The sequence below is a fragment of the Rhinolophus ferrumequinum genome, assembly GCF_004115265.2.
Source record: "Rhinolophus ferrumequinum isolate MPI-CBG mRhiFer1 chromosome 5 unlocalized genomic scaffold, mRhiFer1_v1.p scaffold_110_arrow_ctg1, whole genome shotgun sequence".
NCBI classification, from domain to species: domain Eukaryota; kingdom Metazoa; phylum Chordata; class Mammalia; order Chiroptera; family Rhinolophidae; genus Rhinolophus; species Rhinolophus ferrumequinum.
In genome coordinates this window covers 9,322,811-9,334,851 of record NW_022680355.1, presented here as the reverse complement: position 1 = coordinate 9,334,851, position 12,041 = coordinate 9,322,811, and the positions used below count along the sequence as shown (strand labels likewise).

Sequence of the window (12,041 nt, the reverse complement as noted above, 5' to 3'; positions counted from 1 at the left end):
TTTACTTTCTAAAGCTTATTTCTTTGTAAATTTAACTTGGGCTGAAAGAAAGGACCTCTTCATTGTCAAATTACTTTGTCTTAGAATAACTCCTGGCATGGATTTGGAAAAATTACCTACGTTACAAGGGTGTTTGCCAATCTAGAACATTTAGCAGGTTTTAGTCTTTAGTCTGTTCCCACACACCCCAGGTATATTCTCCACAAAGCAGCCAGTGTGATATTTTAAAATGTTCATCAGATCCTGTCACTCCTCTGCCCAGAAGCCTCTGTTTACTTTCTGTGTTACCCAGAATAGAATCCCAAGTCCTTATGGTGGCGTGCAAGGCCCTCTGTGGTCTGCCTTCCAACACCACTCCACTTCTGTGACCCCCGTCTCCTGCCTTCCCCGCTTCAGCCACACCAGCCTTGCAGTCCTGGGACGCGGCAAGCATGTGCAGCCTCGGGGCCCGGCACTGCCAGTTCCTGGCCCTGGAACACATGCCACAGATATTCACAAGACTCTCACAGCATGGGTCTCTGCCTATCTAAAATAGTTACTCCCCACACTTACACAGAACCTGACATTATCTATCCCCTTAAGCTACTTTATCTTCATATCGCTTGTTTCCACTTGACATGTTTTGTGGTTTTTGTTTGTTACACGTTTCTCTGCAGAACTGAAACATAAGCTACAAGACGGCCAGGATTTTAGATCTTTGGTTCACTTCTGTGTTCTTAATATAGAAGTCACTCCAGAAATATGTGTTAAAACAATAGGTTAATGATAATTTTGAGATATGATTAAATGTATAGCAAATGAATGGAAAAAGAAGTTCTCATCATAAGTACTATGTAGCTCTAAAACATAATCTGCTAACAGGATTATCACATATGTCCTTAGTGTTATCTTCTTTTAATAAATGAGAAATTTAAGGTCTTATTTTCGGGGAAACACGGTAAATAACTTCACTAAAGTCACACAGTTAATAAGCGGCAGAGGCACGAACTCTGGGCTTCCCTGATTCAGCCACATCACAGAGCAAAACTCCAGAGGGCACCATTTATATAGAATGCATTAGGAAGAGTGCCCCCTGGTGGCGTGTGATGTAGGGACCTTGCTTTAAGGCCGAGGCCCGTATGCTTACTCTGTTGCCCCACAGGTTCATGAAAAGTTCTCCATTATTTTACAATATAATGTGCTTCTCTTTGAGTAATATTTAGTAGGAGTTTTTCTTTTCTAGAGGAACTTTTTAAAGCTGTTGAGTTACTGGACTGTCAGGTGATACTATCAGAATCAGCTTTTAAAAAAAGTTCTACATAACTTACATTTTTTATAAATATTATATATTCAAGTTGTACACATTGTGGGGAATCTCAGCCTAAATTATACTTATATTCATATCTATTCCCTTAAAGCCAGGCTCAGAGAATAATAGAACTTTACTGTAGGTAGAACTTTATACATCATCTAAATATTTCATAGAAAGTAACTGAGGACTAATGATTACTTTATGATTTTTTTTTAAAACATAAAAAGCCCAATAGCCTATGGCTATATTTCATAGGCCTGTGACATCTTACCAGAATAATGGCATCATATTTTCTTTCTACTTAATAAGAATAATAGGGGTGGCTGGTTAGCTCAGCTGGTTAGAACATGGTGCTAATAACACCAAGGTTGCCTGTTCGATTCCCACATGGGCCACTGTGAGCTGCAACCTCCTTAAAAAAAAATAAATAAATGAAACATTAAAAAAATTTTTTTTTAAAGAATAATATACTCAGATTATATTGGAGTAATAAAAAATGTGCTAGTTATATCTATTAATATTTCTTCCTACTTGCTAATAAATGCAGGAATAAGTAAAAAAAAGTCAATTATATTATTAAAGTTTGCTTTGTCTTAAATATAAAATAAAAATCTGTATAGTTCTATATACACATAGAGTTAGAAAACTGATTAAAATAAACCATTTTCTTCATTAAAAATTAAAATGCTCACTGATTAGTTCTGATCAGATTCTACTTTAGGTACTGATTAGAGTTTCCTTCATAGTTCCTAGTGAATATCTTCTGTTTTATGAGCCATGACTTTTAAAAGTCACCCAGCATAGAAATGTTTATATAGTCCATTGATTTCCCATGTGCCTCCTAGAATTTTAATATATAGCATACGATTACTGTGATATGGCAGTTTTACAGCACCAGTAGAATAGGGTAGAATAAAAAAACTGAAAGAGGAACATAGGATTTATTTCTCTGTGTTTCTATGTGTGAATGTTGTGCATGGATATAAGCATTCTTAAAAATTTCTAGGCCCTGAGGTTGAACAACAGCAAACAGCAGTGCCTCCTAGGATTTTACAGCATTTTCATGACTTTTATAAAATTGAATTCTGTTTAAAATAGAGGCATGGAAAAAAATTAGTTTTAGTATTAATTTTTAGAGCATAATATGAAAAGTATACTTTTGCATAATATATACTATTTGCCTTTTTGCTGTGAAAAGCTTTTTTAGCTCTTTGATTAACTAAAAATCCTTTGCTGTAACCTTGAAGTCCAAAATATATTTATTAGTCTGCTCTAGTGACTGTTGTTAAGTATATAAATAACCAATCAATAAAGGAATTTTCAGCATTTCATTAAGTATATGATGAGGTGCGATAAAAAAAATACGGTTAATGTTTAATTTAAAAAAAATTTATCATAGTAAAAGACACATCGCCATTAACCCCCCTCAAAATACTTGCCCTTGCTTATCACACACTTATCCCATTGTTCTTGCCACTTGTGGAGGCAGTTCTGGAAGTCCTCTTTCGTGAGTGTCTTTAATTGTGCTGTCATTGCTACCTCGATGTCCTGAATCGATTCAAAACGTTTACCTTTCATGGTCATTTTGACTTTGGGAAAGAGCCAGAAGTCGCACGCACTGGTGAATAAGGTGGATGAGGACATACCATAATGTTTTTATTTGACAGAATTGCCATACCCAAAGCGATGTGTGACATGGAACCTTTCCATTGTTATCACAAAATACAGTGAATGCTGCTGCCGAGTGCCATCCAATGGAAAGGCAAGGATCTTCAACACCAGAAGCGGTGCGTCAAACCTTAGTAACACTGTGAGACAAGTTTCAGCTTGTTCAGTGCAGTCAGTCAGGTGTGAGCTACAGTTGAGAGAAGGTGTGTTTTAAAGTGTGCCATAAATCATCCTCCATCATGACAATGCTCCGTGTCACACATCGCTTCTGATATATGACAATTTCTGTCAAATAAAAGCATTATGGTGTGTCCTCATCCACCTTATTCACCAGATCTGGCACCGTGTGACTTTTGGCTCTTCCCCAAAGTCGAAATGATTCAGGACATCGAGGCAGCCACAACAGCGCAACTGAAGACACAAAAGAGGACTTCCAGAACTGCTTCAGAAAGTGGCAAGAACGATGGGGTAAGAGTGTTTGAAACGAGGGGAGTATTTTGAGGGGGATTAATGGCAATGTGTCTTTTACTGTAATAATTTTTTTATTTAAACATTCACCATATTTTGTGATCACACCTCATAGTGAGTCAAAAGAGATTGAATGCATACCTCCAGGAAGTCCAGAGTCATAAAAATAATTGTTTTTGAAGTTTTGTTTAATGCTTGATCCATGTACCATTTGCATTTCATTCTATATTTGATTTTACGTTGATAAATATAAAAATGTTCTACATTACTTTGCAAAGCATAAAATTGATTCTCTTGAAAGATTTTCTCACAGCCTCTTGTGGACACATGTGATAACCACATATCCTTAGAGGGATGGTTGCTCTGCTTTGAGAAACATTGTTATACAGGAACATCATCTCGGTTTTTCAAAATGCCTTTCTGCATTTTTTACCTATATGGATTTATGCGATAGATCTCATCTGACCACTCCAGTGAATGTTTTCACTACAGAAATCTCTTTAAATAATTACAATACTACGTAAGCGAGATAATCCCTAAAGAATACAGTATCTTTCCATGCATATCAATATTCACGAATCCGTATCAGAATTGTGGACTAACGTTTTCCATAGACCAACTTACTTTATACATACGTATCATTTGAAAAAAAACTTTGTTGATTGTGGTAATTTAAATAGTAATTGAAGTTTTAAAGAATACTACAATCTGTAGTAAAATTAAATTTTTATCCTTAATTTTTTGAAAAACATCAGCCACCTCCTTGCTTTTGGAAAAAGAAGGATTGCATTCTTATTGACATCTGATATTAAATTGTCATGGACTTAGTAAAATTGATTCATACAGAAATTTTCAAAATGTGTTCTATTGCTAAATTGTACAGAGCTGCTTTTAAAGAATATTGTAAAAACATTAAGATAGTCAGAATTTACTGATTTTAGCCATAAAATGGAAATGTTATAGTTTTGTACCATTATTAGTTTTCTTGATTAAAATGCTGATCATAAGATAATAGAGCATTCTTAGAATTTGGTCAGAATTAAAATATTTGACCTTTTAAAGCAAGGAAGCAAAACCCTGTTTCATCATTATATCGTATTCTTTAAAGGGTTTCATTATGACTTTCTAAGGCTCGGGGCATTTAATATTAAGGTTTATGGTTCTGGTGCCCTATTAAATTACATTCTCTTGGCCTAAAATATTAGAATTTAAACCACTGATGTTTTTACAAGAGTAAGAATTTTGAACAGAGATATTGTTCACCAATTTAGAAAATAAATATAATTTATACTTATAGAGGGAGAACTCTGATATCAGACTATGTAACAAAAATACCACAGACTGGGTGGCTTAAACAGTAGAAACTTATTTCTCACAGTTCTGTGCGTTCGGAAGTCTAAGATCAAGGCCCCAGCAGACTCAGTATCTGGGGAGGACATGCTTCCTGGTTCATACACTTTGTGTCTTCACGTGGTGGAGGGAGCAAGGGAGCTTTCTGGCACTCTTTAAAGGCACTAATCCCATTCATGGGGGTGGAGCCTAATTATGTCCCAAAGATCTCACCTTTCCCATTACAAACACCATCACATTAGGGATTAGGTTTTAACATATGAGATTGCGGGGGGGGGGGGGGGGACACAAACATTCCATCCACAGCAGTGGCCTTGATAATGTGTAACTTCTTCTGGCAGCTATAAACTGTACTTTCTTATTTTTCTACAAAAATTGAAGATACACTTGAGTGTGGGGATGAGGGAAAGGTGAGGTTTTAGGAATTGATACTTTGAATGCTAAGCCTCAACCAATCACCTTGCTTAGCTGCCTGAAATGATGATGTGCAATACATTTAAAATTTGGAAAATAATTATTTTAGGATGATGTATGATTGTTCTGCTTTTGTAGATTTAGATTCTGAATATCGATAAACTTTGCTATGCTGATTATCAGTGAAGGTATTGGTAGAAGAAGTGAAAGAAGCAACTCACCCCATTTTTTATTCCATATTCTTAGACTTACTTGGAGTTACTAGTGTAATAACTGTGTAAGTGGATTTTTAACAAGCTGAATATGGCATGTATTAGTACTATAGTGGTTAAGTGTTAAAATCTTTTTCTGGTTCTTTTAATAATGATGACTGATTATTTGTTCTGCTGTTGTTATTATTAATAACAATTAGGTCATTCAGCATTTCAATAATTTTATTTTATCTAATAGATGAACCAACCAGCCCTAGCATTGATCATGATATTTCGCATATCCCAGCTTCTGCTGTCATCTCAGCCTCTACCTCTCAAGCACCCTCCATAGCAACCGTCCCTCTCAGCCTCACAACTTCAGCTCCTTTAATTCGGCGTCAGCTCTCTCACGACCAGGGTACGTTTCAATGAGTGGTTGTGTAAATCATCTCGCATTCTCCATTTTCCATTTAGAATACTATGATCTTTTCACCATTAAAAGAATGTGGAAACTACTCACAAATGTCTAAATGTTGGATTTTAATTCCAGAATCGGTGGGACCCCCCAGCCTGGATGCCCAGCCCAACTCAAAGACAGAAAGATCAAAATCGTATGATGAGGGCCTGGATGATTACAGAGAAGATGCAAAATTGTATGTCTCAAGTGTATTATTTTAAATATTTATTGGTGGGTGTTCAGTATGACTTTGAATATAATGAGTTTAATGACATCTTTTATATTTTATAACTGTGACATTAGAAATGCAAATAAAATCAAAATTGTTACTTGATAATATATTAATTGAATTTTTAAAGTAATACTTAAAAATGAGTAATGCACAAACATAATACAAATATATGTATATATATGTACACACACACACACACACACACACACACCGGCGGTGCCAAAAAAATGTATACACATTTTAAGAGATGTTATATATGCTCAAGCAGTAGTTCGCCATAATCAGAAGTATCTGAACACTGATGGTAACCACTTTGAGCATTTCTTGTAATTGCAGAAGTCAGTCATGACTTGTTATTGGTATATATTGAGTATTACAATAATAAAATTTTTTCCTTTCTAAAAATGTATATACATTTTTTGGGCACCATCTGTATCTATATCTATATCTATGTATATATATGAATGAAATAATCACTCCCCCTCTGGGCCTCCAGCCACCCAGTTCTATTATATTTTTAGACACAACTATGTTACTCTTTTCTGTTGTTTATTTCCAGAGTTATTCTAAGTATATAACCACATACACAGTTTACATATGCTTATGTGTATGTGTTCTAATTATTTTTATAAACTAATGATAGATGCTGTACACTCTGATCTGGGGGATCATTACATGCATATATTCTTGTCTCATTCTTTTTCATGGTTATTTAATTTTCCATCGAATAGTTGCACCGTAATATATTTAACTAGTATTCTATATTCTATTAATAGACATTTAGATTGGTCAAATCTTATGCCAGCACAAACAATATTTCAGTGACTGGAGTTGTACATAGTTCATTTGGCATGTAAGTGAGTGAATATGGGTGGAGAAAGGATTGTTACATCAAGGAGTATGTGTATGTTTTATTTTAATATCCATTGTCAGTTGCTCTCCACAAAGATTATACCAAATCATATCCCCCCAGTAGTATTCAGAAGTCTCTACTGCTCCCTCACCGACACAGCATGTTATTCACCTTTTGATTACTTTGTAAATCTAATGGTACCTTATTGTAGTTTTAATTTGAAAATTGTCTTATTAATTGAACATCACTTCATATATATTTAAGAGATGTTTATATTTCTTTTTCTGTGAACTGCTTTTTCATATTCTTGCCCATTTTCCTACTTGTTTTTCTTATTGACTTCTGGGGGCTCTTTATATAAAGGAAAGTAGCTCTTTTCTTAAATAAATGTTGCAAGTCTTTTGCCAGTCCGATACTTTTCATTTGGTTTTCTTAGTTTTTTTTAACCATGCAAAAATTTTAAACATTTAATTTTTGCAGTCAAATGTAGGAATTGTTTAAATGGTCTTTGGATTTTGAGTTTGAAAAAGTCTTTCCTCCAGAATTATAACAAAATTCTCCCATGTTTACTTCTCAAGTTTGTATGTTATTCCTTTTCTTTTCCTTTTTTTCTTTCCTTTTCTTTTCTTTTTTTTTTTTTTTTTTGTATATTTACAGCTTTGCTTCATCTAGAATTTATTTTATTCTAAAGAGCCAACTTTATGTTTTCTGGTGTCTCTCAGTTGTCACAAAGGCATCTGTTGAATATTATACTTTCCAACTGATATTTTATCTTTATTATATACTAAATTATTATATGTATTTAGTTTTGTTTTTAGATTCTGTTCCATTTATTTATCTGTTTATTCATGTATACCAGATTCTGTTAATTATGGTGGTTTTATAATGTTTTTATTACTATATGTTTGGGATAGTCTACCTCATTACTTTGTTCCAAATTCTGGCTATTTTTGTTTATTTTACTATTTGAACTTTAAAATCAATTTTCTAGTTCTTAAATTCCTATGGATATTTTCATTGACATAATGTTTAATTTAGAGAATGTGGACATCTTTATGATATTGAACCATATGGCAAAGAACAGTGTCTTTTTTATTAGGGTATTCTTGTGTAGATTCTTTGAGGCTTCCATATGACGGTTACCTGTATTCCAATAAAATTAGTTCTTCCTAGACCAGCTATTTGAGGGAAATTTGTGTGAGGTGTGGCCTGGGCAGAGGTCCAGGCTAGTAGGAATTTTTCTAATGAGGCAGGCAGGGATGGATTTGTGAGCTCTTTTAACATTTACTTCTCCCTCACTGAAAGATATAAGTAGTTGCCATATTTCAGAGTCTACTTCACCCTACATGCTGCTTACTGCAAAGATGGCAGGACTGTATGTTTTCTCCTTCGTTCTCACCTCCCCTATACATGGTGATAAATGAGGCTCCTGTCACCAGCAAAGCACCTTATTTGCCATTGTTCCAAACCAGGAAAGGTCGGTTTGATCTCTCAGAAAACAGTGCACTGCAGTTTTGGTAGAGATGCCACCAGTGGTGTCCTCTCTTCCTGTATCCATTTTTTACTTTACTGCATTTAACCACCTTTCTTCACATATTGTAGTTCAGAGTTATAGATGTCTCCTGATGTTGTTGGAGATTTAGTTCATATGTTTGTTTCTGGTTTCATTGTTGTTTGGGGTCGTTTCTGAAAGGAGAGGACATTGTCATCTTCAGTCACATATTAAAATCTCAGGTTCCTTAAATGAATTGGGTATTAAAAAAACAACAACAAAAAACAACTTTGTTCTCTAAAGTTAAATGATTTTGAATAACTAGTGTGAACCTGACTTGTGAAGGCCTAAGCCTTTTCAGTGCCAACTGTTGTTCTTATTGTAACTACCCAGAAAGTGGTTGGAGGGGCAGAGTGGTCGGCCATGAGTAGCCTCGACTCTTCTGCTGCGTTCACCCTTCCAAGTGTCTGCAAGCTGAATGAGTGTAGACATGCTGTTCTCTCTGTACCTGAGTGTTGGTGGCACCTACTTCTCAATCATTATGAACACTGTGGAAATCCTTCATTGCAACTATGGTTACCTAATAATAGAAAGCCTAATGTTTAGCCTGAGTTGAATAGCTTTTCCTAAATCTTAAAAAAAAAAAAAAAAAAGATAAGAAAAATCTCACACATTATGCAGAAACGGTTTTAATGTACCAGATCAGCTAAGAAAGCTTCTATCATTGGATCAAAAGTTAAAGAAAATACTTATAAAATTAGCTGTTTTTCTCACTTGCATTGAACAGTGAGCATTTAACATGTAATGATGAAATGTCAGCTCATTAATGAAAGGTTAGTTGTAATATTCAGTCTTTTGAGGTATTTTATGCACCACTGAAAATATTTCTGTACTTCTTTTTCAACAGGTCCTTTCAACACATATCAAGCCTGAAGGGAATCAAGGTTGGTATTCAATATTTTTAAAATATCAGCAAATGATAAATGTTTCTATTTAGTTTCCTTTAGCTCTTCATAGAGAATTATTTCTTTTATCCATTAGAGACATTTTATAAATGTCATAATCTTTTATTCTGAAAGTTTCAAATACATTTTCGAAAATGTTATATATAATGTGATATTTCCTGATTTCTAAACATATTCATCAAATATATAGTACTGTACACATATTATGCTGGTTTTTCTCACTTTATCAGTTTATGGCCAAAAATGGAACTGCTCGGTCAGTAATCCTTCTATATTTTATTGTATGTTTGGTTTTCTATCCTCAAAGTTATTATTTATAATAATTGCCCTCCCTCCTACAGCCTACCCTATCCTTTCCCATCTACCCTTCCCTCATACCTCACTGGAAAAATAAAAAACTGTTAGCCAGGAATTTCCTTATTTCACCTTCTCCAAAAATATTAGATACCTTCATTTATACCCACACTTTTTGCCTTCTTTACTCTTGTCTTAAATATCTTTGTACTTGGAACATTATCTTACTAAAAAACAACACCCACATTTCTTTGGGTTCAGTTATTTCTCACTTTCTCAAGACCCCTCTCTTCTGCAAAATCACTCTTTCTAGTGGCTCACTCATTCACCATCATACATAAGAACATTCTACTGTATAAGCATGTTCTAAAAACCTTCTCTGAATCCATATTTCCCCTATTTTTACTCTTAATTTCCACTTTTCACAGCAAAACTCCCTGAACAAAAAAGGTCCACAGTTTCCACTTGCTCCCATCACCTCTTTCTTAACCCACACATATCAGAGTGACCCTGCTCCTGCCAAGGTTACCAGTCGGATATCCAGGTTCCCAAACTAATGGTTACTTAGATTTTTAACTTATTTGACCTTCCAGTAGTATCCAACACAATTTCCTACTCCTTTCCTGAAACCTTTTCTTCTGCTGGTTTCTCTGTCTAATATTTAAAATGATAGAATGTCTAGAGCTGGTTCTGACCTCTGCTCTGTCTCTAGCTTGATGTCTTTGGTGCTTACACAGAGGCCTCCCGAAGGTTACATTGCTAGCCTTGACCTCTTCTCCACACCTCAGTTCAGTAGACTACTGCCTAGATGACATCTTCATTTGGATTTTTAGTAAGCAATACAAGGTTTACATGCCAATCACCTCCAAACTTGTTTATCCCTCAGTTTTTTCCCCTGTCCCACTAAGTCCATTTCTATTCACCCAGTTGTTCAAGCCATAAAATCTAGGAATTAGCCTTGTTTCTTCTTTATCACCCTCCCCCATGTTAAATCCTGTCACCTCTACCTCCTGAATCTTTACATTCCTCTCTGAATTCACTTATGCTACCTTAGTCCAAGCTGTTATCCATCCTCACCTGGATCCCTTCAGTAACACCTCTTTCCATGGTTGTCCCTTTAAAATCCATTTTCCATGTAGCAAGCAGAGTGACCTTTGACCCGAGGAATTAGATAATGTCACTCCCTGATTCATCATTTAATGTCTTCCTTTATACTTCCTACATGACCTAAACAATCTGTAATTAGCTATTTCTCTTACTCAAATTGAATAGTTAACATTTAAAATGCAGATGATGAATATACATTCATTAGCTATATGTGCTCCCTGAACTTTTCTTCCCCTGGCCTTTCACGGTTGGCTCTTTTTAAAAATTTTCCTCCAGTTTTAAACTTAAATGTTCCTCATCTCAACACCACCAATTTATAGCTACTGCTCAATCATTCATTACTGCATCTCACTGTTTTCATTCTTGAAATGACACTAATCACAATCTTATCATTTCCTAGTTTTCTATTTTTTATTCTTCTTTGTCTTTTTGCATTAAAATGCGATCTCTTGAGAGCAGGAAAGTTATACTATTTTTATTGTTTTTTTAATGATTAAAAATTCCTTCAGATGAATTTTTTAAAAAATGGTGTTGGTCAGTCCACATATTTTTTAACAAGACCAGAAATTTTTCTAATGTAATTGATAAAGTTGGTTTTAAAAAAAAAAAAAAAAAACCTCATTGGAATATTAAATAAAAAACTGTTTTCAGCAAAGCAATTTCAACATGCAAATATTTATAAAGGAAAAAGCTGACATTTTACTGTGTTTTCTTGGCCTTTTCTGTAGATCACAGACAGCCAGAAGTCATCAGAAGACTCTGGATCCAGAAAAGATTCTTCCTCAGAGGTTTTCAGTGATGCTGCCAAGGAGGGCTGGCTCCATTTCCGACCACTTGTCACTGATAAGGGCAAGGTAGTATGTTTTCTGCGCTACTGTGAGCGATTGAAATGCAGGCCCTAAAAAATAAAGCATAAAGTCTATATACATAAAATGGCAAAAGACCCAGAATAAAGAGTGGAAAACCTCACTGATAAATACCTTTTTCTACATGAATGAAAAGTTATTTTTTTTTTTAATTCTAATCACTGATTAAATTTTATACTTTTTTCACTGTGTGCATCAACTACATATGGAATATATTGGCTTATATTTTGGTAATGTAAATGAGAAATGGAAGTATTTAAGAAGAAACTGCTTTTATTATTAAGTAGTTTATTAGCCATAGATTAACACAGAGTAATCTTTTAAGGAGTGGCACTTATCCATATTAATAATTAAAAAATTTTTATTTAACTTTTTCTAGTTTATTCTTTCAAG

General features: G+C 34.5%; 1 protein-coding gene across 1 annotated transcript in view; it reads left to right on the top strand.

Moving 5' to 3' along the window:
• ARHGAP21 (Rho GTPase activating protein 21) overlaps nucleotides 1-12,041 on the top strand; it is a 95,233-nt gene that overhangs the window by 65,396 nt on the left and 17,796 nt on the right. Inside the window, 4 exon segments of the mRNA XM_033100824.1 lie at nucleotides 5,642-5,800; nucleotides 5,933-6,035; nucleotides 9,324-9,360; nucleotides 11,511-11,636. Coding sequence (XP_032956715.1) covers nucleotides 5,642-5,800; nucleotides 5,933-6,035; nucleotides 9,324-9,360; nucleotides 11,511-11,636 — 425 coding nt within the window.